This window comes from Mauremys mutica, chromosome 7 (genome assembly GCF_020497125.1).
Source record: "Mauremys mutica isolate MM-2020 ecotype Southern chromosome 7, ASM2049712v1, whole genome shotgun sequence".
NCBI classification, from domain to species: domain Eukaryota; kingdom Metazoa; phylum Chordata; order Testudines; family Geoemydidae; genus Mauremys; species Mauremys mutica.
In genome coordinates this window covers 1,600,634-1,627,653 of record NC_059078.1, presented here as the reverse complement: position 1 = coordinate 1,627,653, position 27,020 = coordinate 1,600,634, and the positions used below count along the sequence as shown (strand labels likewise).

Sequence of the window (27,020 nt, the reverse complement as noted above, 5' to 3'; positions counted from 1 at the left end):
GATCTAGTTTTCTTGTATCTGCTTTCACCGAGGTGTCCTCCTTTGAAATGCTGTTCTGTGCCTTTGGGAGGAAGCGGGAGGTAGTTAAGGCGTTGGATTAGGACTTGGAAAATCTGGGTCCAGTTCCTAGCTCTGCTACATGCTTTGCTGGGGCAAGTCACTCAGCTTCCGTCCCCTCTCTGTAAAACGAGCATACTGCGCCGGTTGCCTGGTCTGTTACCATGTGAACTCTTCGGGGAGAGACTTCTCTTACCTTGTTTATACAATGCCTGCCACAGTGCGGTTCTGATCTTGGCTGGGACCTTTAGGTGCTGCTACTCAAGGTAATGTGTTCTAGTAGTGCCCCTCTATGAACAACCAGATTTTCCCACATGTGAAGGCAACATTATGGAAGGAGGAATTTTCCCTCTTCATCAGTGGAAAGACCCACTCTGACTCCAGGCTGTCTAAACTGAGGTACTGATCTCAATAGGTCTCATGCATTTAAGATTGTATTGTAAAGTGTGTTTACACAGTTTTGGAAACACATTAAATGCTCTGGAATGCACCACGTCTTGAATGCAGAATATATAGGCCCCAGGTTGTGGAAGTTCTGTACACAACCCTAAATGAAAATGCTCATTATGCTGCCACCTAGGAATACACACCTGCCCCGGAGAACTCCTCCAGCGTAGGTTAGAGGAGAAAGTATTTTCAGTGTTACTCTGGATCTGCTTATGCTATGTGGATGGGAGAAGTGGGGGGGAGAGCATGTGTTCTAGAATGCCATAGGGAAGGGCACCAGCTAGAAGATTCGAGGGGAGAGTCTGGTTCAGATTCTCAAACAGATGATAAAAGTTCCTTTTCTTGGAGTGAAACTACGATGTGTATAAAAATGGGAATGGTGGAAATCCTTTCTACTAGCCAAGAAACAGTGGGTCCTTCTGCAGCAAGTCTACAAGAGAATTATAGGAGAGACAATTAGCTAGAACTGAGGAAACTGCCTTCTGCCCAAATAAATGTTTACTTGATCTAGGCAATAAGTGATCCCTAACACTGTTAGAGAACTGTTCTCAGCAACAATAGGAATAGGTCTCCTAGAACAAAGATGCTCCTACCGTAGCAGACAATGATGCTACAACGGTGTTGTACTCCTAGTGTGAACAAGCCCTTGCACTGTTGTTCAGCAGTGGCTGTGTTCTAAGAGTGCATAGTCAGGCCTGGGAGGTGAGTTACCCCATGCAGGTTTCTCTGGAAGGTACCAAAGCTTTAAGGCGTTAGAATGGGATTTGCATTATGGCTTCAGTCTGAAAGGGACAAATGGGTATATAAACTTTGCTTCCAGATGTGGAGGCAGAATCTTGCTTCTGGTGGTGCTCTGTTAACTTACTTCCCCTTCAGCTTGAAAGGGTGAGATGAAACATAACGTGAGTAGCTAAGGGCTGCATGTGTTGCTTAGTGGCTCGTTCTGCACGACCACATGGGAGATCCGGATTGTTTCCTAGTGACTTGCTTCCTGGACCAGCGGGGCCTGGGACTAACAATGACTTTGCAATGAATCCTGCCCATTCCTCCTCAGCCAGAAGGATGGTGGCTGCATGCAATATGTGGCACAAGTGAAGGTGAAGAGATAGGAGAGGTTCCTTGAACTTCACAGTGGACTGGGATCTGCTTTCCCACCCCACAAACACTGATGTGCATAAAGGTGCTACATTGGCTTGCATCATTTGTTATCTGAAATTGCTGTCCAGCCAAACAGACACTGTTAGGTGAGTTCCCAGAACGATTGCTTCCTGGGATCTAGCCAGACAGTGAATGAACAAGTCCCTTTGAACTGACCTCTGCTAACAAGGTAGATGGAAAAACTAACTGAAGAAAGAAATAATGCAATGGTGTATTTCAAAGGGATGGTTAATCTGCATTTGGTAGCAGGACAAGGATGGAGAGCAGAAAAACAAATCTCCTTGTGGGTAATACACCAGATCCGAGGCACAGGCAGTCCAGTGACCGGGATGAGAAAAGCGAGACTTGTCTGTTGTCCTCTGACACCTAAAAGGCTCCTAAAAATAATTGGTGAAGCAGTAAGCTCCTTTCCTAGATGGCTCCTTCTCCCAGCCTCTGATGGGCTGAAGCCAAGGGCAGTCTGAATTAGGTGACGGTGAATCTGTCCTGGAGTAAAGTTTTAAAGACAATACTGGGCTCCTTCCACAACAGTGCCGTGTAAGGGCAGGTGAGGGTCATTTTGGGCTTACAGGGCCAGAAGAGCTAAGTGATGCCAAGACCCATTTCAGCGCAGCTCTGATTTGCACCTCTCTTTCAGACAATGGTACATTCCTCCCATCACTGTGCAGTGTGTATGCAGTTTGTGCGAAAGGAGAACTTACTCTCTCTGGCTTGTCAGCACCAGTTTTGCCGTAGCTGCTGGGAGCAGCATTGTACAGTACTCGTCAAGGATGGTGTCGGAGTTGGTGAGTTCAAGGCAGACGCTTTGGTGGGTTTTTATTTGATGCATTGACCTCCTCCCCCACTCCCCAAGGCAGCTGGACCAGTCACTTTAATATCTTAATATTGAGAAAATGAAGCATGCAGTTGACCTGTATGGAAAATCAGTGCCTTAAATATTTAAACTGGTTTGGACTGAATCCATAATTGCCAGGATCTCAGTAATTTTAGCCTGGTCCCTAGAGGATGCCACTGCCTCCCAACAAGGAACTATAAAGCACCACTCCTGTGTACTTAAGTACATTTGTACATACTGACATATTTTGAAGTGCTCTATATACTTCTAATTAAGAACTTTAAAAAGTCTGTACTTAGCACTTGGATTTAAGTACATTTTAAAGGTACTTCAAGCATACATAACTTTTTCCTAATCTGCAAGTACTTCTTCAAAACAGCGTTGGTTTGTTTTTTTTAATCACATCTCTCCCGACTGTCCTGGATTCTGACAGGTCCAGGACCCATTGCCCTGACTTGGGACCTTCAGGCTCTGAGTTCTGACTGCCCAGGCTTTGTTCTGTTAGCCTGGCTGGTGCACCAGCCAAGGAGTGTAGTGGCCCCACCACTTCACTGCTGATAGGTCACTGCAGCCGGCATTAGGGAGACTCGCTGCCTGGCCCAGGCCAGCAGCGGCGGGGAGACAGATACCTCTCGATGTCCTGCACAGAGAGAACAGGACCAATCGCTGCATCCCCTGCAGGGTGGTGCAGGAAATGGAGCATGCCCAGGGGCTGGGAAACAACACTGCAGGGTTGTTGGGAAATTGGGGATTTGTTCCTGGTTATTCCTTGGCTATTTATGTATATCAATACAACTTCATTGTTGCTGGTTTTTTCTCTTCCACTCTGTGCTTATATTATTTAAGTAGTTGTCCATAAATTGACCTAACAATTGCAGGGAATACAGGAGTTGGAAGTTCTTGTTCTTTTACTTATCTATTTATAAGTCCTATTTCCACAGCATACTTGTACTTAAAAGTACTTCTGTAATGGTGTATATAGCACTTATAAAATGGACTTAAGTATCAGTACTTATGGCAAACATTGCTATAAATTGGACATAGCTTTTGGTCTGTGTTCTCATCTTTCTGATCCTACCAGGCTGTGATCACAGGTCTCTGTTGTATTAATTTAGGTGGAATATGGGCCCAAAGAGGTGAAGGCTTTATCATGACCCTGTAAATGTCCAACATTAAACAGCTTTAAACAAGGGTCAGGGTTTAGAATACAGAGACCTCAGCCTGCTTAGTACCATGGTGCAAACATCATTACAAATCTCTTTAGCCCTGTATTAAAAATATGGGTTGTGGGGGGAACAGTTAAAGCATTTGAAATGTAAAATGTTAAGTAAGGCTTTCGTCTTAACATCTCTTGAACCCTTCCCCTTTAGTTGGAGAGTCTTTAGAGAGGGGAAAACCCACATGTGAATCTCTCTTGGATGGTAATAATGATTCTTTTTGGGGAAAAGAGAAAAGTTAGTTAAGATGGGCTGGAGCAGTTGTTAAAATCTGATCCCGTTTTGTAGAAGACGAAATAAGATGAACACACACAAAAGAGGAAGAGAAAAGAACAGCAAAGGTAGAAAATGCAACCTCTGCCTCTGAGATGGACTCACTTGCAGTCTCACTGCTGGAAAAACATAGGCATAGCATGTGATCTTATCACCCCCGCCCCCCGAGACCTGGCAAACTTGTACCAGCGTTGGGCTGTTTAAGGTATTACATTTAGCTGCCTCTTTCTGGACAGAGAGAGACTTCCCGCAGTGTGGCTGTATACAGTCTTGGCCAACTACGCCAGACTCTTGTAAATAGAAGGAAAAATTAGAGGGTTAGGCAGGCCAAGAAATAAAGTGGGGAAGGAAAAACACACCCTGTGGGGTGGGAAAGTAGCGCAGTTTCACATCCCAGGTGGTATTAGGGATTTAGCTAGAGCTGGTGGTGAATGTCATTTGGCTCCCTGTAGTCTGGCCTGGCCAGGATATCTCTCAGGATAGGATGAAGAAGGCTCAGGGTGCAGGTGGCAACCAGGATAGTGAAGCTTGTGCCTTCCCTTTCTCTTGTCTTTCAGTCAGCCAGCGTTTTGGTAGTCAGCTTGGTTCCCCCAGGGTCTCTTTTTGAGGGCTCCAAAAGGGACTGATAGGTGGAATAGCCCATCCCCTCATTATGTTGTCCGTCAATTAGGCCTAATTACTCTCCCACCAATTTAGGTTCATTGACTCCCAGACTCTCACTGTTCTTGTTTTCTAGGCATTACCTTAACACAGTCTTGGAATTATGTCAGGAGGCCTTTTTGTTTGTACTAATTCTGTTTTTCTGTCGACTTTTTGCACCTTTTTCCATCAACATTTATTGTTATAGGTTACTGTGACATTTTATGAACTTTCACTCACTCCTTACAGCTGAACTCACAATTAGGGGAAATTTGTAGGCCCAATTATCACATCGTCACTGAGGTGTTTGAAGCTGCAAGATTGCAGTGTATAAAGATTGCAATTCTTCATGAGCACTTTGTCCTTGATGTCTGTTGGCATTTGAGTGTGTAGGGGTCTCTGAGTGTATTTCCATGGGCCCGCTGTGTGTTGCTACTGCAGGTTGACTGGCTTCTCCTCACCTGACCTTAAGGGTACGTCTACACTACGGGACTATTCCGAATTTGCATAAACCTGTTTTGTAAAACAGATTTTATAAAATCGAGTGCGCGCGGCCACACTAAGCACATTAATTCGGTGGTGTGCGTCCGCGGTCCGAGGCTAGCGTCGGTTTCTGGAGCGTTGCACTGTGGGTAGCTATTCCCTAGCTATCCCATAGTTCCCGCAGCCTCCCCCGCCCCTTGGAACTTCCGGGTTCTGTCTGGAGAATTTTTAAAAATGATTCTGAATTTCATCTTCTATAACGGAGCGCTGATAGAACGGATTTGCCTGCCCTTACAGCGATCACGTCCGCATGGTCCATGCTGGAGCTCTTTTTTTATTTTGATTTCGGACTGCATCGCCACCCGTGCTGATCGGAGCTCCACGCTAGGCAAACAGGAAATATTCAAAAGTTCGCGGGGCTTTTCCTGTCTACTTGACCACTGCATCCGAGTTCAGATTGCAGTCCAGAGCGGTCAGTGGTGCACTGTGGGATAGCTCCCGGAGGCCAATACCGTCGATCAGCGGCCACACTAACCCTAATCCGATATGTTAATACCGATATTGGCGCTACTCCTCTCGTTAGGGAGGAGTACAGAAACCGGTTTAAAGAGCCCTTTATATCGATATTAAGGGCCTCTTGGTGTGGACGGGTTGGGCGTTAAATCGGTTTTACGCTCCTAAAACCGATTTAAACGCCTAGTGTAGACCAGGCTTCAGTTGCACAGCAGTAACTGTGAACTGCCCAAGATGCCCTTGCCTCTGTCATCTTCCACTGAAAGCAGCTGGACTCCAGCTTTTCAGCAGCCCTGATACATGGAATTGCTGTATCACTTGCATCAGAACAATTAATTGCACCTGAGAAGCAGTATTGGGACCAGCACATCTCTGATCTGCGTGCATGAGTTTCTCAGTTCATATCGCACTGTGCAGCAACTGTTCTCTGTTTTTAATAGGGATCTCCTGCATGGCTCAGGACTGTCCACTTCGGACACCAGAAGACTTTGTGTTTCCACTGCTGCCTAGTGAGGAGCTGAAAGACAAATATCGGCGCTACCTTTTCAGGGATTACGTGGAGGTATTTTCTGCTTCATATTCCTGTAGGCCTGTGCCCTGACCCTTCCCAGTAGTCAGATATTTGGGCCAAGATTTTCAGAAGTGACTAGTTTGGGAGCTTCATTTTTTAGGGCCCAAATTGAGACCTCTTAAAAGGGCTTGTTTTTTTCCAAAGATGTTGAGCATCCTCCCCTTGCAAAACAGGACCCTGTAAAGCAGGGTTCCCAAGACAAATTATTTGGTGGCCTCAGAGTGTGGCCACCAACTCTTGCTGGTGGCTGCTCACACTTTTTCCCTAAATTATTTAATTAGCTTTAGGAAAAACAAATAAATATGCACATACATACATCCAAATCATTGTAATGTATTTATTGCTAGCTAGTAAGTCTGTTGTGAAAAATGATATTAACAAACATGCAGGTATTATTTTTCACAGCAGAATTACTCAGCCCTGGCAAGTCTGGGGACAAATTAAGCCCTGGATGGGAGGTTGGGGAGGCAGAGCGGGGCTGGAGCCTGAAGCCCTGTGGCCGGAGGACAGAGCCCGAAGCCATGCGGCTGGAGCCTGGGACTGGAGCCTGAAGCCTTGCTGCCCCAGAGCTCAAGCCCAAAGCCTGAGCCCTGCAGCCCCTGGGAAGATGGGGAACTCACTGGCTGCCTGGTCCTCCCGCATTGTGCCCGAGGTGTCTCCAGAGTGGGGCAGGACCAAACCCCTGCTGGCAGCTCCAGCAACCATCACAAAGGTGGTGCATCCAGGAGCACCAGGGAGTGGGAGGGGCCTCTGCTTTGCTCCTCCCCACCCCCAATCACAGCCCGGGAGGCTGTGGCCGCAAGAAAAGCCCCTGGTGGCCGCACTTGAGAAACGTTGCTGTCAAGTGTCCCAAGCTGGGCACCCAAAATCACTAGTGACTTGTAAAATATTGATCTTGGTGTCTGGGCTTCTTGATAATGCCTCTCTAGAGAGTTCAGGGGCTGGAGATGCAGCAGCTGCTGCAGGATTGTAGCTGACAGGCATGTTGGCTGTGGCTCATGCTATGGGGCAGGGCTCACTGTCAGAGTTCTCAAATGATTTGCCAGAGTAAATTTTCCTCCAATGTCATCCCAGTGACAGCAGCTGGTGCCTGGCCTATATCTTGAAGCAGAATGCTCTAGTGTTAGAGCGGAAAACTTACACTGACCAAGAAATATTTTTAGGCAGCTACAGACTTGCCCCTCATCCCGATGCAGCGCAGGTCACTATTACACAGCATCCTTTGTACGTGCCTTCACTCTGCAAAGCTTTGTGAGTCGTATCTAAGCTAGAGAGAATGAGAATGTTTAAGACAAGATTTAGAGGAAGTAACTCAGTGACTTGGACAGAGAAGGAAGTACTCTAGTGACACCCTCTCCCCAGTAATTGTGGGGAGTCACAGGGAGGGGACAGACTAGCCACAATTGAGAAGCAGAGTCTGTGCCCTGGGGCAGCAGGGGGGTGGAATATGGGGCAGGGGGGGAAGGAGTTCAAGTAGAGTGAGATTCTAGATCTGTCTGGAGTTTCTCATCATGGTCTCCTGACATTCTGGATGGGATCTCGAATTTCCTCATTTCATGACTAACCACTGCAACCTCAACTTTGAACAAATGCAAAATATAAAGCCTCCAAATCTTTTGTTGGAACAAGCACTTAATAACTAACTAACCTCCTCCGCATGTAGAAGAGATTGGTTGGGCATCTTCTGGTGGCTCTTTCCATTGTCTTCTCCAGATCTAAGAACTACGGCTTCACATTAACAAAAGGCATGAATTTTACTTGCTAAGAATAGAGATCAATATTCTCCCATACCAATTGCTAACCTTGCCACTCGGTGTATTTGCAGAGCCATTACCAGCTGCAGCTGTGTCCTGGTGCAGATTGCCCCATGGTCATACAGGTACAGGAGCCCAAAGCTCGACGAGTGCAGTGCAATCGATGCAATGAAGTTTTCTGGTAAGGAAGTAAAAGGCTTAAAGGCTGTGAGGAAAGCATGTGGCACAGGCATATGCTCTTCTTAAGGTCACTTCATCTGAGAACAGGTCTAGTGTGTCGAAGCATCACAGACACATTACTAGAATTGCTTGTAACTTGAGCCATCTGTGTAATAAGGGTGTAGGCCGGGGCCTGCCTTTCAGTGGTGGTCAGTTCTCGCCGACCTCAATGGGAGCTGTGGGTTCTGAGCACCTCTGAAAATTGAGCTCTTAGTAATCAAGGAAAACAAGTCTTGTCTAGTTTCTTCTGTAGCTTGGATTAATCTACAAATTATGATACAAGCATTGGTGAGTGATTTTGGGTATGAAGCCTTAATGGCTGCTGCTGGAACCTGTCTGCTGCCTGTGTTTGTGTATTTGCTTCTGAGCATTCCTGTTCCCAGAGTCTCTAGTGCATTCCCAATATCCAGAGAACCATAAAGCCAAGGGACTCAGATATCCTAAATACACACACAGGCTTCCATGGTATGAATGCTCCTAAACATGCATAGAAACAAAGTGTAGCATTCGGATAAGATGTCAGTTGATTTCTGTATATGAAGGCTAGAATATCTTTAAACTTCTATGTGCGTGAGGTCCTCCCCAGCATAAGAATAAACTTCTACTGGATAGGAAAGCTAATGGTGCTTTCCTGGCTTGCAGTGTCCAGGAGAGCAGTAACAGAACTGGGAGTAATATCGAAAGGGTTGCTGCTGGAGTATCTTCTGACACCCCCTACTCCAAAGGTGTAGCTGCATCGTGAGTGTCCAGGGACAGTAATATACATTGGGGGTTGGACTACATGACCTCCTGAGGTCCCTTCCAACCCTGAGATTCTATGATTCTATGTTAGTAACCAAGCCTCCCACTAGCTGCATGCAATTAACCCGGAACAGGAGCGTATTTGGAATTTATCTGGGATGACATAGGCTTGCTCCATTATCTGAAAAGTGATGCTGGGGCTCCAGAGAAAAGATGATGGCTGCTCATCAGACAGCCAGACGCTCCCTTGTCGGAGAGGGAGCTCTATATTCACTTTCATTCAGAAGAGAGGTAGTGCTATGTTAGAGTTTCAGGAGAAGGAAGTGATCATTCCCAGAAGGACCTGGCGGGAGTTCTAAAGGTTGAACCCCCCAGCCCCTCTCATTGTGGTATTTAGGAACGAACTGCTTGTCTCCTCACACCTATTTCCCATCCAGATCCTGGTCATGAGGAAAGACTGACTTCTTGGTTATTAACACAATGTATTAACTCTCCTGAACACTGGAATTTCTTTCTCTTCCTGTTAAGTTTCAAGTGTCGGCAGATGTACCACGCGCCCACAGACTGTGCCACCATCCGGAAATGGCTCACCAAGTGTGCAGACGACTCTGAAACAGCCAACTACATCAGTGCTCACACTAAAGATGTAAGGGAGAGCACGTCAACTTTCCTTTCAGGCTTCTAGTCCTGCTGAGAAGCGGGGAGCAATTCCGTGCAATTGTAGCACTTTATGCTGCTTTTTTAATAATGTTCGTAAATTCCCACTTGGGGTTTTGGTGCAAAGATCTTGAATACCTTGAAATCTAATGACCATCTTAGATGTCTATACACTAATGCAAGAAGTATGGGGAATAGACAGGAAGAACTAGAAATACTACTGAATATTCACAGTTACGACATCATTGGTATCAGAGAGACTTGGTGGGATAATTCCCATGACTGGAATGCTGGAATGGAAGGATACAGCTTGTTCAGGAAGGACAGGCAAGGAAAACAGGGAAGAGGTGCTGCTGTGTCTATCAGATAGATACACTTGAACTGAGGTTGAGATAGCTGAGGATAAAAGGAGTAGCTCAGGGCTTAGTAGTGATGGAGGATTTCAACTACCTGTACATCTATTGGGAAAATAATACAGGGGACAAATTATCCAACAAATTCTTGAAATACATTGGAGACAGATTATTACGGGAGGTAGAGGAAGTGACTAGGGGATATTTGATTCTAACAAACAGGGAGGAACTGGTTGAGAATTTGAAGGTGGAAGGCAGCTTGGATAAAAGTGATCAGGAAGTGATAGCGATCAAGAGTCTAAGGGAATGGTAAGGGGGAAAACAGCAGAATAAAGACAATGGACTTCAGGGAGGTGAACTTTAGCAAACTGAGCAAATACTGAAGGTAATATCCTGTGGGAAGCAAGTGTAAGCAAAACAAGGGTTCAGGAGAGTTGGCAGTTTTTAGAGAGGCGCTATTAAGTGCACAGGAGCAAACTACCCTAATGCGTAGGAAAGAAAGGACGTATGGTAAGAGGCCACCCTGTCTTAGCCAGGAGATCTTCAATGACGTGAAATTCAAAAAAAGAGTTGTACAGAAAGTAGAAACTAGGTCAAATTACAAAGGATGAGTCTAAAGAAACCCACAAGCGTGTAGGGACAGAATTAGAAAGGCCAAGGCACCAAGTGAAATTAAAATAGCTAGGGACATAAAGGGTAACAAGAAAACATTTTACAAACACATAAGACGAAAGACCAAGAACAGGGTAAGCCCCATTACTCAATGAGGAAGGAAAGACCATAACAGAAAACGCAGCAATGGCTGAAGTGTTAAATGCCTGTTTTGTTTCAGTTTTCACCAGAAAGGTTAGCAGTGATAGCATGACTAACCTAGTGAACATCCGTGTAAATGAGGCAGGATCTGAGGCTGATTTGGGAAAGAACAAGTTAAAAATGACTTAGGCTATGTCTAAACTACGGACCTTACAGCAGTACAGCTGTACCACTGCAGCTGCGTCACTGTAAGGCCTCCTGTGTAGCCGCTCTATGCCGGTGGGAGAGAGCTCTTTTGTTGGTGAAACTCATGCCAACAAAAGTGCTAGTGGACACAAAGCTTAGACAAGTTGGATGTCTTCAAGTTGGCAGAGCCTGCGAAAATACATTCTAGAATACTTAGGGAACTGACTGAAGAGATCTTTGAAAACTCATGGCGAGAGTGGGAGAGATCCCAGAGGACTGAAAAAGGGCACGTATAGTATCTGTCTATAAAAAGGGGAATAAGGGCAACCCAGGAAATTGTAGACCAGTCAGCTTAAGTTTGGTACCCAGAAAGGGAATGGAGCAAATCTGGACTGGAACAATCATTCTATAAGTAGCTAGAAGATAAGTATCAGAGGGGTAGCCGTGTTAGTCTGGTTCTGTAGAAGCAGCAAAGAATCCTGTGGCACCTTATAGACTAACAGACGTTTTGCAGCATGAGCTTTCGTGGGTCAATACCCACTTCTTCGGATGCAAGATCTAGAAGATGATAAGGTGATAAGTAACAGTCAACATGGATTTGTCACAACATATGTCAAACCAGCCTAAAATGCTTCTTTGACAGGATAATAATCCTGGTGGATGTGGGGGGAAGCAGTAGATGTGATATATCTTGACTTTAATAAGGCTTTTGATACTATCTCACATGACTTTCTCTTAAGCACACTAGGGAAGTATAGCCTAGATGAAGCTCTTGTAAGGTGGGTGCACAACTGGTTGGAAAATTGTACTCAGAGAGTAGTTATCTGTGGTTCACACAAGCAAGAAGGGCATATCAAGTAGGGTCCTAAAGGGATCTGTCCTGGGTCTGGTTCTATTCAATATCTTCATAAATAATTTGGAGAATGCCATAGAAACTACACTTATAAAGCTTGTGGATGATGCCAAGCTGGTAGGGTTTGCAAGCACTTTGGAGGACAGGATTAGAATTCAAAATGTTCTTGACAAACTGGAGAAATGTATTGAAATAAATAGGATGAAATTCATTATGGACAAATGCAAAATACTGGACTTAGGAAGGAATAATCAATATTAGAAATATAAAGTGGGAAATGACTGCCTAGGAACAAAAAGGATCTAGGTGGTTACAGTGGATCACAAGCTAAACATGAGTCAACAATATAACACTGTTGCAAAAAAAGTGAACATCATTCTGGGATGTGTTAGCAGGAGTGTTGCGAGTAAGACACAAGAAGTAATGATTCCACTTTGCTCAGTACTGATAAGGCTTCAATTGGAGTATTATGTCCAGTTCTGGGCCCCACACTTTGGGAAAGATGTGAACAAACTGGAGAAAGTCCAGAGAAGAGCAACAAAAATGATTAAAAGTCTAGAAAACATGACCTATGAGGGAAGATTGAAAAAATTAGGTTTGTTTAGTCTGGCGAAGAGAAGACTCGGAGGGAACTGGATAACTCTTCAAGTTTGTAAAACATTGTAAAGAGGTGGGTGATAAATTGTTCTCCTCTTCCACTGAGGGCAGGACAAGAAGCAATGGGCTTAAATTGCAGCAAGGGAAATTTAGGTTAGACATTAGAAAAAGCTTCCTAACTGTCAGGGTGGTTAAGCACTGGAAGAAATTACTGAGAGATGTTGTGGAATGTCTGTCATGGAGATTTTTAAGAACAGGTTAGACAAACACCTGTCAGGGATGGTCTAGATTCTAGATAATACTTAGTCCTGTCTCAGTGCAGAGGACTGGACTAGACGACCTGTTGAGGTCCCTTCCAGTCCTACATTTCTGTGATTCTGTGGCTGACTCTATTACTGCAAATACAGTTTAAACTGGGAAACCCATCTGTGTGTAGGGCTGGGTACTGAAGTGCTCCCTCTATATGCTAGTCTTCATTCTGCTAAATTCATTGCGAGCATCAGTCTGCCTGCAGCTGGGTATGTTGCCCTCTGATGCAGAGAAGCAGCATGGTGGTTGGCTCAAACACTTGTCTGGTGTTCAGCTGCAGTTAATTTTTTTTTTTTTTTGAAGGAGAATGCGCGGATACACAAAGGGTAGATAATCTAGCCCATCCCCATTTGCAGTAGTGTGTAGCTTCGCTTCTAACCATGGAGTTCGGAGAATGAAAAGCTCTAGAGCGTCAATTTCCATTTGCAGGATGAGGCTTTAAGCAAAGGCTAAGGTTATCTAGCCTGAAGTGGGGGATGCACAGATATGCAGGGCGGTGTGAAAAGGAATATGCCTATTGGAAGGCCTAGTCCTGATCTGGCTGGGGGAGTCAAGGGAACTCCATGACTTAAAAGGTCTTTGTCCGTAACTTTGGTTTTCTGAGCATTTGATTAATTTAAAGGCAACAAATTTAGACTCAAGAAAAGGAGGTTATTTATGCAGCGTGTGGTGAACCTGTAGAATTCATTGTAGCTGGATTTAATTTAGGACTTTATGGTTCAGGAAAATGGTTATGGATTCAGTGCCCTTAGTTTCTAGGTCAGAGACCGCAGCCTAATCCAGATTGGTAGTAGTAATTCTGGACTGTGATATGATTTGGTGTCTTCAGATTCAAACTGGCAAAGTTGGATTACTTCCTATAGCTGTGCAAACCAAGAAAATATAGTAACAGTCAAATTGTGCAGAATATCAATGGATTATCTGTGGAACAAAGAAACCTAGGTAAAGCATTATATAGTCAGGTGGGTGTATGATGGCTTTGTACTTCCTCTGAAGCAGTCACCTATCGGCTACTACTGAAGGCAGGATACAGAACTAGATGGTCCTATGGTCTGAGTCACTATGGCCAGTACTGTCTTTCTATGTAAACTGGTTGAATTGCTAAACCTGACCAGCCAGTTAATGGTAACTATTGAGAGTGAACTTTGATTCACAAGTGGTAACACTAAGAATAATGACCTCACTTTTTGGAACTGTTATCTCAAACCACTGATCTGTTGTTGATGCCCTGAGTCATCCATCCATCCCCCCTTCATCCCACTTTAAAATGGGTTTGACAGGAATAGTGTATGTGTAATAATAGAGCCAGAATTGTGTTCTTAAGGAATATTAGACAACAGCTGGATCTAATGAATGCTTCTGGTTTTCCCAGTGTCCCAAGTGCAATATCTGCATTGAAAAGAATGGAGGCTGCAATCACATGGTGAGCAATTCCCTGAATACTTCAGATCTTCCTTGTCCTTAGCTGAAACCTTTCTGTCCTTTTGCACACTGCTAATGCCTCCTCTTTCCGTCTCTTTCAGCAATGCTCCAAATGCAAGCACGGTAAGTAGCAGTATCTGGAATCCGTTGGGGAAAGGGAATATTCCTTTATTACCCCGGTCGTAAATTTTGTTGTCTTAAATAGCCAGTTAACCACTCCCAGTACAAATATGAAGAGGATTCTAATTACACATCTGACTTGGTGATAAAGGCTTATTGTTTCACTTGCTATGTTCTTGACTGGTTTCTGATTCTTCGGTGGCATTTAGATTTAATGCTGTAAAAAGGTCTTCAGCTCCCTTTCTGTCATGAGATTGATGCTCCTCAGAAATGTGCTCTGGTGTTTAAAAGCTTTCCTGATGTAGTTCTTGTTCTGTACATGGATTTCTGCCTCACTAGCTGAAACCACTTGCATTGTAATGGAACTCTGAGCCTTTTTCAAACTAGACTTAGTCTTTATGTTCACTGATGGACAAAATGAGCCCCTACATAGACCAAGCCACAGAAGCAGGTGTAGGTCTGTTGTTGATCTCTGTAACCTTATCCGCTTGATTGCATGGGAGTGGACTGAGGAGCAAGAAGCAGCCTGGCTGTCCTCAGCCCTTATTAAAGCCCTGAAAAATATCAGGAATGCAAAGCAAATGGCTTTTGTGGGATGCTAAATTTCTCTAACCCCAGGGAAGTGAGTGAGTCTACCTGTTGCTGGGGCTCCCATGTTGCAACTCTGCTACCAGCCAGTAGGGAGGCTGAGGAAGATAACCCACCTCAGAAAACATTTTAGAATCTACCCCTCCCAGTTCACTTCCTTTGCTAGTGACTTGATGGGATGCTGTGGTATCAGGAGTAGATGAGCAACAAGTTCCTAGATACCGCAGTGATTGAAACTGGAAAGAGAGCAGGCTAGCCCTTGGGTGGACTTAGCAGATTTCAACCCCACTGAATGGGAAAGGTTCGCCTTCCAGAAGTGATTCGTACAGCAGCTGTTTAACCTCCTCTTTTCTCCTTCCTGACAGAACACTGCAAGTATCCCACCTCTAAAACCAGGTGCTTCTGTTTTGTGGGTTTAACCGTTGCTCTACTTTTTCTCCTTAGCTTTTACCTACGTCCTCCCACTCAGGTCAGGTCTACACTACAAATGTATATCTGTATAACTACGGGGCTCGGATGTGAAAAACCCACACCCCAAGCACCATAGGTATACCAACCCAGTCCCTTGTGTAGACAGCGCTGTGTCACAGGAGGGATTTCTCCCGGTGACATAGCTACCACCTCTTGCAGAGGTGGATTAACTAGGTCGCCGGGAGAGCTCTCTGCCGTCAACGTAGGAGTGTCTCCACTTAAGTGCTACAGCAACACAGTTGTGCCAATGCAGTGTTTCAAGTGTAGGCTTGTCCTCAAGGGTTTCTGGTCTGAATCTCTCTCCTAAACCACTGGATATGGATAGGTGTCTTAAAGTCCCAGAATTTAAGGCCAGAAGGGACCATCAGATCATCTAGTCTGATTTGTGTATCACAAGTCACCAACGCCACCCAGTTTGCACCCGTGAGAATGGAAAGTGGATTGTCTGTGTGGGTTTGTTCACTGCTGGATCAGATTAGGATCCTTCCAATCTGATCCAGCAGAGACCCATGCTGGCAAGTTGCCAGTAGTAAGAGAGCTGCAGCTCACTAGCTAGTAGGACTGCAGCTGCCCTTTTCTTCAACTCTGAGGTGCAGCCTGCGGAGACTACAGGTCCCAGTTTCCAACACTCCTTGTGGATCCGGGCAGTGTCCCCTTGGAGCATGCTGGAAGTGTTACCCCACAAGCTGCATATCTAGCTGTAGACCCCCAAGATGGGGTTGTATTTGCCCCCCCCCCCCCCCAAGCTGTATTCTGTTCCCCCTGGGCAAGATGGCACAAATAAACTTTACATGCTGCTTGGCTAAAGGAAGCCTCTGAAACAGAGGGGCTGTTTCTCTGTAACTTGCTTTCTGGAAACTCATTTTTTCTATGCATCACAGTGATTGTGCCTTGTTCTCTGCAGACTTCTGCTGGATGTGTCTGGGGGACTGGAAGACCCACGGTAGCGAGTACTACGAATGCAGTCGGTACAAAGAGAATCCTGATATTGTAAACCAGAGTCAGCAAGCACAGGCCAGGGAGGCCCTTAAGAAGTACTTGTTCTATTTTGAGCGGGTAGGACACATCTCTTTGGCCAGAGCTGCTGTAGCCTTTTAATGTCCCTGCCTGGTGCAATGTCGATGTAAGAAACACACAAACAAAGGATTCGGTACAGATGAAGTAGCTTCTGGAGTCCCAGTTTAGGTCATCTTTGTTCCTTCAGACTCAAAATTCTGCCCAACAAGTCCTACCAAGCTGTTAACTTTTGTTCTCTATTGAAGCAAACCATGTGAGATTGCTTCTGATTTTCTGCAGCATCAGAAAACTTAATGTCCTGCATTTTTCTCTTCTTTCACAGCAACTAGTACAATGGGATTCTCATCCACAAGTAGAGTTCCTAGGTGCTAAAATAATACAAATAACACAAAATAATAATTTGAATATAGTGTCCCTCTGCAAGATGCTGCTGTGCTGTTGCAGATAGGTATCATAGGACTGGAAGGGACCTCGAGAGGTCATCTAATCCCATCCCTGCACTCATGCAATATCGCTGCAACCAATGCCTCCCAGGACCAGGGAACTTTCCAAAGGTTCTTATGGCATGAATTTGTAGGGACCAAGAAGAAACAAATCTCGGGTTGTTTAAATTAAAACTCCATCATGTGGTTTAATGAAATACTAAGGGGATTTCATGTCAAGACATGTTTAAAGAAAGGCTTTTGGAATCTGTCACTAACCAGTGAGACAGTCAGAGCTTCTCTTTCCCTGCAGCAGGCATAAACAGGACTGGTCAAACTGTACAGGTCTAATGCAGATTCGCTAGAAGAAAACACTGTAGATCCAAGGTTGCCACTTCTCTGTGAGGTCAGCATGCACTCTTCTCCTAATTCAGAGCGCAACGGCTGCTTATTCAGAGCATTAATCTAGTCTTAAAATAATAATAAATTAATAATCTTGACTTTCCAGATCAAGGGACTCTGGGAAATGGCAATGTTTTACAATGATGTTTCATAGCACAGATGTGTCAGCTTTCAGTAAGCCCATGTTAAAGGTTAATCTAAATCTCTTGGCAGAGGCCTCTTAAGTGGGGAAATTCCCATTATTTTACTCCTTCTAGTCGCTCACAAGATGCTGATGTGACCATAGGGCATTTCTACAGAGGGGCTGGGTTTGCTCCCTGCTCCCACCTGCCTCTTATAGTGTATGCAGCCTCCATGGGCTTGCAAGTGGGGGGTGCTGCCTTGCTGTCCTCCTGCCCACAGCATATCCTATCCTGCTGGACTCCAGCCCCATCTTACTTCCTGTTTGCTGGAGCTTGTATCTGTAGGTAGCAGCACTTTGAGCTCATGCCCTTTTTCTTCTACTTTTGCAGTGGGAGAACCACAATAAAAGCTTGCAGTTAGAGGCACAGACATACCAGCGAATTCAGGAGAAGATCCAGGAAAGGGTGATGAACAACCTGGGAACATGGATAGACTGGCAGTACCTGCAGAACGCTGCAAAGCTGCTTGCAAAGGTGGGTGTTTTGGGCTCTTTCAGTCCACAGGAGAGAGCCTACACACCAAAACACTTCTATCTGAGTAGCACACTGAAGAGGGAGGCAATTCAGGGGTTAGATCTGTAAAGATGTTATGCCCTGAATCAGACACTAACTGCCTGACGTTAGCAGGAGGATGCCTTTCTGAGCAGGTTATTCCATAATTGGTCCTGACAGGTATTTCCTGCACCTTCCTCAGAAGCATCTGATAATGGCCTCTGCTATACTGGACTGGTCTGGCAACTCGTGTGTCCCTATATTAGTCATAGACGTAAGCTGTGCTAATGACATCAAGGTCTAAAACGCTTTTCCTCTTCTGTTGTAGTGTCGTTACACCCTGCAGTACACATATCCGTATGCCTACTACATGGAGTCTGGCCCCAGGAAGAAATTGGTAAGGGGTTTGCTCAGACGACTTGGCATCTAGCTAGGGAGCATAGTAAGCCAAGCAGACACCTAGATTTGTGTCTTCAGTCCCAGAGTTTGCCTGTTTATAATAAATCCATGTAATGACATATATGTGACATTGAACCTCACGTATCCTCAAACTTCATAATCAGCTCCAAACTCTCCCCCCTACTCCCTGTCAGAGATTTAATAGCAAAGCTCCTGTTGGGTGTCATTCCAGAGACTTTACTATAGAACAGTACTACAGTGTGAATGACAAACTATTTTTCCCCATAAGGATTCACATCATAAGCAAACACACGTAACTAGAATCTGAGTTGGTTTTTACTGGCTCCTGGGAGATGGGAGAGTTACAGCAACAGGTTAACCTTTCAGGAACCTGTATAAAAATGGAGGAAGTAAACCTCCGTGCAAGTGGTAGGGCGCTAGCCAGGGTGCGCTGCCCTACAGCTGGCTGGCAAGCCAACATCTGGGGCTCTACACGCTATTGTTTGACTTGAGTTTTGCTTTGCTGCTAGTATTTGAGTTAGTGAGATCAAATCTAGCTTGAGGTTTGTCTGCCTGTGCTGCAGACACACCATTGAGTGCCGTGTAGACATAACCTTCAGCTAGACGTTTGCTGACTTTTGGTTCTTTCCCAAGTTTGTAGTGGGGGCAGGACAAATAAATGAACCTTACTCTTTCCACGACTGACTGAAGCCCCTGTTGTTAATTACGAGCCAACCCAGCTGCTCAGTCACTTACATCACTTTACTATCAAGGAGGCCGCTTTGGTAGGCCCAACATGTGACTTATACTAAGTGGTTTTGAGACTGGGATTCTGGGGTAAAGTTTCCCTGTTGGTAACGCCATAGCGCTGGGCCTTGTTTTACATGAAGGTGGGTACAGGGCAGAAACTGCGTTTCCAGCCTGTAAGTGGGATGGAGATTCACCAGACTGCAAACACCAGTTGGTGGTGTCAGTTTCCTCCTTGTTGGGCGTATCCTAATGCTTGAATAATTAAAAGTTGAATGTACAAAAATCCATCTTCCTTAGGATTTTGAAGTCACTGGACATGCCACATTGTAGTGCTCATTGTTTTCCCAAGTATTCCAGAGATTTGCTCCACCAAACCTGTAGCGGAGAGGAAGGACCCTAGGGGTGTGTGCTTCCTCTCACCACACCTGTTTGGTGGCATAAAGCTGCTCTGGGTAGATTGGTTTCTCTAATTGTCTGTACTGTTGATCAGTTTGAATACCAGCAGGCTCAGTTGGAAGCTGAAATAGAAAACCTCTCCTGGAAGGTGGAACGAGCGGACAGCTATGACAGAGGGGTAAGTTATCTGGGCAGCCCTTCACTTACAGGTGGCATAGTACCTGCACAAAAGGACCCAGGCCAGCTTGGCAGGCAGGTGAAGGCAATCAGATTAGCTTTCAGTCTGGCCTTTTGTTCACTTGGCCTGCAGATGCTTGCTTCCTAGTTGGGGGGATGGGGGGAGAACTTTGCTGCTCTCCAGCAATGACTCCTGGCTGACTGAACCAGGGCTGACAGGCTCTGAAGGAAGATGCATTCAGCCCTTTGCTGGAGGGAAAGTGACCCTGGTGTGTGGGGATTTTTTGCTTTTGGGAGGTGGGAGGGAGCATCAGAAACCCTCTAAGAAGGGAAATGTAAGGAGAATTGGGTTCAGAGGGACATTCCTTTTACACACCATCAAATCGGAAGGGTCCTTGCAGTCCTTAATTTGCTTGAGAAGCAGTGACTGGGCCTCACACTCTACCATACAAGTGCCTTTTCTTTTCCTCTGGGGAGTTCAGATTAATGGGGTTCTGCCTTGTTGTTCTTTGTTCCAGGACTTAGAGAATCAAATGCATATAGCAGAACAGAGGAGGAGGACCTTGCTTAAAGACTTCCATGACACATAAGGCGGAAGGAGGTGGTGAGGTGCAGGGGTGAGAGCAGCAAGCAAAGTGACGGTGGCTGCCTCGAGAGAAATGAGCACTGCCTGTGGGAGAACCCGGCCAAGGACAAAACCATCCCCTCCCCTTGCAAAACAGACACGTGCAAACGCCCCATCTTACTCCCTTTCTGTTTTTTATCTTTCTGCTTTTCATTTCTGCCAGGCTAGAGGCTGGAGTTCAGATTGGCAGCGTTCATGGGATGTTTCCTCCTACCCCAGATGGCTTTTGAGAGAGGGAATTTTTCTGAATGGCTGTTAATAGTATTAGATCATTACAATTTATGTAATTTTCAACGGTTGTACAATTATACAAACAAACCCTAGAATAACACACAACCTTTTTTAAAAATAAATTGGCAGTGGAGTGTTTTTCCTTAATAATCTGCTTGTAAATTAAATGGGCTTCTGTCCCAAAATCCTTTTCTGCACTGAGGGTTATGAAATAACCCAGCTAGATTTCCCTTTCCTCTAACATGTGCTTTGTAGCACTGGCCGGTGGCTGCACCAGGAGAGTGGCTGGAGCTCAGAGGGTGCTGCTGCTGTGTTTGCGCCTTACTGCATCAGCGGTGGCTACATATCAGCACAATGGTGTGTGGCATCTCTTCTCTCGGCAGTAGTATGTGCTGCATGAACCAAAGCAAATGGAGGTGTTATAGGGCAGAGATCAGGTTAACATAGGAGATATGCCAAGCGGTAATTCAGATCTTTGCATTCAGTGAATTTAAAGTCTTCCATGTGGATTTTTGCTTTAGTTGGTTTTTAGGGGTTTTCTATGCTGCCAAAACTATGGTGTTTGGGAGACTGTTAGAACAGTTGTTCTAACAGTGTTAAATAGGCTTGGTCTTGTTAGGCAGAGTGGAACAAGCCATGTTACTTCAATGCATACAGCTTTGTAAAGATCAGTCAGACATGGAGTGTAACATGATCAAACCACTTTGGTCCCATTTACCCAGGCAAGACTAAGCCGCATTGCAAGTCCAGGGGGAACAGTAATGCATAGTGTGGTCCCTGACACCCATCTTGGCAATGTAGACAGGCACTCAAAACAAAGTGCTAGAGCTAACATTGTTCTGCATCAAGCCAGACTGAACACTGACTGGTGGAGTTAATTTATGTGTATATTGGTATTAAAGCTGCTGGATGGTTGTTATAAGTCTGATTATTGTCTGGGACTCTCAGAGCTTTTGTATGGCATGTTTAATGTAAAATATAAACAATTTTTTTAAAAAGTGACCTCCCCAATTCATCTTAACAAGGGAGTCACTTCAAAACAGTGGCTTAAATGCCAACGCTTTACGATGGTGCATGAACCATGTACAGGTGCCTATGTAACACATGGACTTGTACGTGCATCTGCTATAGGTAGGCAAAAATGGAGTAGCTGAGTGTCTGAGCTGAGGAAATCCCCAAGTCTAGTGTGAAAGTAGGGAATTCCCTTCCATGCCATTTTCATGAAGAATGTTGCCCTGACACATTCCTTACTAGGATATTCGTATTTTCACCCTTTTTGACTTGACAGGCTGAAAGACTGACTGGGAGTCTTCCTAATTCCTGCTTGACGAAATAAGCTACTCTCTTTTTTATATGAGACACATGCACCATATGACTCTAGCCCCCAGAACTGGGTATGTAGGTTTTAACCATGTGAAGGTGGGAGAAAAGAGAGGGCCCTCAGTTTGAGAGGGATACTTCTTATATGAACTAATCTTGTGGACAGAGCTTGTACAGTACTGTGCAGAGTTAATGTTTATCCAGTGCTTTAAAGGTGTAAAGCGCAAAGTACTAATGTAGGATATGAACTGATGTTCTAGTTAAGCTAGCTGCAGTCAGGTGAAAGTTGGCCTGTTTGCCAGAGAGGTATAGGGAGGTATCTTTTCTAATCCTAAATACTCAGCTTTGCTGCCAGATGGTGCCCGCTCCTCCCTGCTCACTTACATCGCATAAGCATTTAGCTCTGAACCAGGATAAGCATATTTTGCTTAAACACAAAGTGTTTTAAAATCCTCATTCCTGGAGCAGTGTAGGTCAGATGGCAGGAACCAATTGCCAAATGGCCCTGAGAGCTGACTCGCAGTCCAGACTGCTCAGACATCTTGGTGATGAGCACTTAAGAAATCCGTACAAATACAGACTGCTTTGAAAGCCATCTCTTTGGAGTTACACAAAACTCAAGCTTTGTCAACAAGGTTTTGTTTCTCCAAAACTCTTCCAGGAAGGAGGCTGTGAATTTCCTGGTTCCCATGAACAGATCCTGCTTCCACCTCTGTGTAGAAAACAAGGCGGGATTGCGTCTTTGCAGTGTGAGCCCAAACAGGGCAACGTTTGTGCAGCTGTAGTATAGGAACAGTTAAAACTGTGGGGAGATCCCCCATTTCCTGCTCATTCTGGCATCTGAAAAGGATAAGCTGCTGCTGTTTGAGAGGTGGGTGACTGATAGGAAAGAAATTAGTGTTCTCAAGATCAAAGGTAAAGGGGAAAATTCTGTTTTGTGAACACAGCCCCTTTCAAGTCAATGAGGTGGCCTGAGAATAGAAGTTGGATCAGGCTATTAACTCTAAAGGTACAAATTTTCCCCGGCACCAGTAACATGGTAATCTGGCAGTGTTTGTCCCTTCCTCTTTTTGCAGCTGCTTGCTATTCCTAGGTCAGCCTGACGTCTCTCTCCATCCTTGCATCTGATGCTCATTATTTCTGCTTTGCTCATGCTAATGCACTGTCTGACTTAGATCTCTAACAGTCATCAGACTTCCTGGACCGTACAAAGTTTTCTACTGACAATATAAACTGCATGACTGCTGCTCCGCACATGAATTGCTCACTGCACCTATGTGGGACAGGAACAGCAGGAGGTTTCTGTACTATAATTTCACATTCAAACTTTTAGACTTTTTAAGCAGGTGATAAATAGAACTTTATTTTTAAATGAGACTTGTTCTAGGGACTCCTTTTCTCACCTGCATCTGCTCAGTTGGATTGTTCTTCAGGATTTCAGATAGCAGCTGCTGCTGTGGGAGCTTTAGTATTATGGAGAGTGTTGCTGTTTCCTGGCTGCCTTGTTCTGTTGGCGAGGTCTTCTCCAAGAAACTGACACCACTCTTAGCTTTTCTTTATAGGCATTGGAGGGGAAGGGGCAAAGGAAAATGCCCTTGAAATATTTCCCAGAGGTGGAGTGGTTTATTTGAAATAAATTGTGAATTTATAATTTTAAAGGTGTGTACAGTGTCTTTGTTCCATTAGCTTTTAGGTGAAAAACCTCTGCTTAATTTTTGTTCTTATTAATGTGTCAAGCAGTGAGACATGGGCTGTTAGAATCACATGAAGCAGCTAATAGACAAATCATAATTGGAGTGCTACAACAGTACTAAAATGCTGGTAGGGAGGAAGGTTTTAGGATTAAGGCACATGAGAGATTCTGTTCCTGACTGCCATTGATTTTGTGACACTGTGGCAAAGTCACTTAATCTCTCTGCCTCCATTTCCCATCTGTAAAATGAGAAAATACTACCCTACTGCAAAGGGTATTTTAGAAACAAAGTCTGGACTTTGAAGCTCTTGACAGCTATGATGAAGAGTGCCATAAAACCCCTATAAAGCAATGTGAAAAGTCAAAGCACAGCTTTGGGGTTGATGTATTAAAATATTAGCATAAAGGAAGAGAATCATGCCAATTGTAATTCCTGATTTTTAAAAACACACATGGTGCTGAATTTTCGGTCCAATTTAGGTAAAATAGTGTCACCTTCTAAACAAACTCTTATAAGTAACAAGCATGGGACTGTTGCATATTGGAGGATATTCCGAATATGCAGTAATCTTGTTCCCCTTTTTGCTGACTTTCTCTAAATGAATAGCCAATATTTTTTGTCTAATTAGTAAATATTCTAAAAACCAAACATACACTATTAACAAGCAGCATTACCAAAGGTTTTGGTATATTGAACTAATTGCAGGTAACTTATGTCCTATAGTAGACAGCAGGCTCCATTCAAATCACCAAAACTGTCAAACTCCTTGAAGTTGAAATTAAAAACAAAACAAAACAAAAATCTTATAATACAACAGATCACTTTTAAAAGAACACAAGCTTGCGAAGCTTGATGCCTATGCTGCTGATAAGCATTTCTACAATATCTGTTCAACATGGAGCACACATGAGTGAAAGCTTGTCTAGTTTTAAATAGTTCATGTTTTGGGGGCCAAAAGGCTTAACCTCCCAAGAACTCAACCTTGTAGCTGCTCTGGGGAAGGCTTGGTTGAGGTGGCCTTCATGCCATTTTATGGCTCTGTGCCCACCTCTGGACAAAGAAATCTAGTCAGGTCAGGCTATAGCTCGTCAGTAATTTTCATGCTGCAGCTCTGTGCTGTCCCAGCTGGAGCTGATGAGCACTTTGCCCGCTGGGCCTGGCAGAATTTGGGTGTCCTTGCTTGTAACTGGGAGGGGAAAGAGGGGGAGCATTTTAAGACTTTTACTTATTTGAATGTTTGGTTGCATGGAATGGGTGGGGGGGAAGAGAGGTGTAACTTTTTAAATTTCAGATTCTCCCCGGAGTGGCAGTGTGTGGGGGGGTCCAACACCCATTTAATGACAGCAGTCTGAGGCTGAGCGTTACCCCTTCACAGCTATTAATGCGTGTTGTCAATGTGCACCTCACACTCTGAACCCAGCTGCTTGTTCTGTGTCGGGGACTGGGCCCCGTGTGTTCCCGCTCCCCGACCGGGCGGCCTGCACCTGCTGGCAAGTGCTCACCAACCGTGCTGCCTGCCAATTCCACATAGCAGGAAGTCACCAGACAAACCCTACATGTAGCTGTTTAAGCACTCAAAAAGAGTCAAAAATGTCACTGAACAAAATTCTCAGAGAATTTTATTTATATACACACACACATACCTATAGTCACAAAATCATTCACAAGCAGCTCAATAGAGTTAATAAAATCCATTCTATTCTCTCCTTACTACATTCTCTTACGTGCCAGAAGCACCTACAACAGTACGCTGTCATCAGGAGGGTGCCCTCTGCTCATTGGGCAGGGTGCTCTGTACATGCTAGCCCAGGTCGTTGGGTTAGTTAATTTCAGTCGAGCCTCCCTTTCGTGCCAGCCTGGACTTGAGCCGACAGGTTAGTGAAGGGCAGATCCCAGAGCCAGGGGGAAGAGGACATTCAGCTGCCCTGAGCTCGGCGCTGCAGGGAGTCAATAAAGTAGATTTCAAAACAAAAATCTGCTAGCCAGACCCCTTCCCCCTGCTTCCAAGGTTTCATTTCTGGGCAGCTAACCCCACGCCAAGCCAGGGGAAGGAGTAAAGGGCTTCATCCCTGGAGGCACAGTGCCCCCTGCCCCATTGGGGCACATGGCCCTGTTTCATTTCATCCCACCCCACCCCACCCCACCTTCCCTCCGTGCAGCTCTCCTCGCTGGCTAAGGTGCCTCCCCTGCCCTACCCACAGCATTAGCCATCTTCCCCTGCATCACAGTGTGCGCTGTCTACTACAGAGCAGTGAGAAAGAACATTGGGGTAAAAATTGTGCTGCTCTCTCCAACGTGCGCCTGGCTTTAGCAAGTATTGAATTAGCCTCCATGGACTTTTTTTTTGTCGCCTGCAGATGATAGTGATCTCAGCCCTAGAAGCCCTGGAAGGCGATTCCTTCCGAGGACGTGCTCCGTTGAGGGGTACGGACATTGACGTGGTGTGTAACGGACTGTAGGCGGAAGGGCAGGCGTCAGGCCGCCAGAGGCCGGGCGGGAGCAACCCTGGGATCGCTGGAGCTTAGCGCATGGGCCTCTCCCGCATGAGGTAAAAGCCAGCCGGCTGTTAGCCAGGGCTGCGGAGCAGGCGGCTTCTCGCTCTCTCATGGTCTCGGTGCCACTAGACGGGACAGAGCCCCACCCCAGGAGGCGTGGGCGCTACACCTGGACTGGGTTGTATTAACACTGCTGAGCTGCTGGTGCACGAAGTGGTGACGAGTGAGCGTGGTGACCTCTCTGCACGGCAGCGCGAGGGGCAGTGAAAGGCGCTAGATTTGTCACTGGTCCCTTTGACACATTTTCTCACCAGGGAAACCAAAACATCACTAAACCTAGTGACAAAGCGGCTAATGGCAACCCCCGCCCCCCCCTCCCCCGGGCACCCCAGGGCAAAGAGCCGTCATTTGGCTTCAGGCACCTCTTTGCCCTCACTAAGCGTGGCCGCGAGCTCCCCCCTATGCTCAATGGGGCTGAAGGTGCACCGTGCCTCCGTCAATTGGCCGCCCTAAGGAAGATGGCCGCCGCCACCCCCTGTTCGCAGCGGGCCTGAGGCCAGGCTACCCTCAGCAAAGATGGCCGCCGCCACCCCCTGTTCGCAGCGGGCCTGAAGCCAGGCTACCCTCAGCAAAGATGGCCGCCGCCACCCCTTGTTCGCAGCGGGCCTGCGGCCAGGCTACCCTCAGCAAAGATGGCCGCCGCCACCCCCTGTTCGCAGCGGGCCTGAGGCCAGGCTACCCTCAGCAAAGATGGCCGCCACGTTCCCCTGTTCGCAGCGGGCCTGAAGCCAGGCTACCCTCAGCAAAGATGGCCGCCGCCACCCCCTGTTCGCAGCGGGCCTGAGGCCAGGGTACCCTCAGCAAAGATGGCCGCTACCACGCCCTGTTCGCAGCGGGCCTGCGGCCAGGCTACCCTCAGCAAAGATGGCCGCCGCCACCCCCTGTTCGCAGCGGGCCTGAGGCCAGGCTACCCTCAGCAAAGATGGCCGCGGGGCGGCTCCGACCGCCCTTTCCACCAGGTGTCCTGGACGCGCTGACGTCAAGCAGCTCGTCCAGCCCCGCCCCTGTGCGGTCACGATGGCCATTGGCCAGTCTCCTCAGCGTGACTCGTCTGTGCTGTGACGCTCGCTGTCCTCCCCGTGCGTGGTGACGCCATCACACTGTCGTCCCACCCCCCTCCGGGCGGTTGCCGGGGTGACGGT

General features: G+C 46.0%; 1 protein-coding gene across 3 annotated transcripts in view; it reads left to right on the top strand.

Annotated features, from left to right (window-relative positions):
- The window catches only part of ARIH2 (ariadne RBR E3 ubiquitin protein ligase 2), a 53,123-nt gene extending 29,836 nt beyond the window's left edge, over positions 1–23,287 (top strand). For all 3 annotated transcript variants that reach the window (XM_045024347.1, XM_045024345.1, XM_045024346.1), the window contains exons 5-15: positions 2,300–2,447; positions 6,063–6,184; positions 8,019–8,128; positions 9,436–9,553; positions 13,988–14,038; positions 14,139–14,160; positions 16,121–16,272; positions 17,570–17,713; positions 18,060–18,128; positions 19,371–19,454; positions 19,972–23,287. In XM_045024347.1, the coding sequence (XP_044880282.1) occupies positions 2,300–2,447; positions 6,063–6,184; positions 8,019–8,128; positions 9,436–9,553; positions 13,988–14,038; positions 14,139–14,160; positions 16,121–16,272; positions 17,570–17,713; positions 18,060–18,128; positions 19,371–19,454; positions 19,972–20,043 (1,092 nt within the window). In that variant the 3' untranslated portion in view covers positions 20,044–23,287. The remainder of the gene's footprint in view (positions 1–2,299; positions 2,448–6,062; positions 6,185–8,018; positions 8,129–9,435; positions 9,554–13,987; positions 14,039–14,138; positions 14,161–16,120; positions 16,273–17,569; positions 17,714–18,059; positions 18,129–19,370; positions 19,455–19,971) is intronic.
- Positions 23,288–27,020: the final 3,733 nt, after the last annotated feature.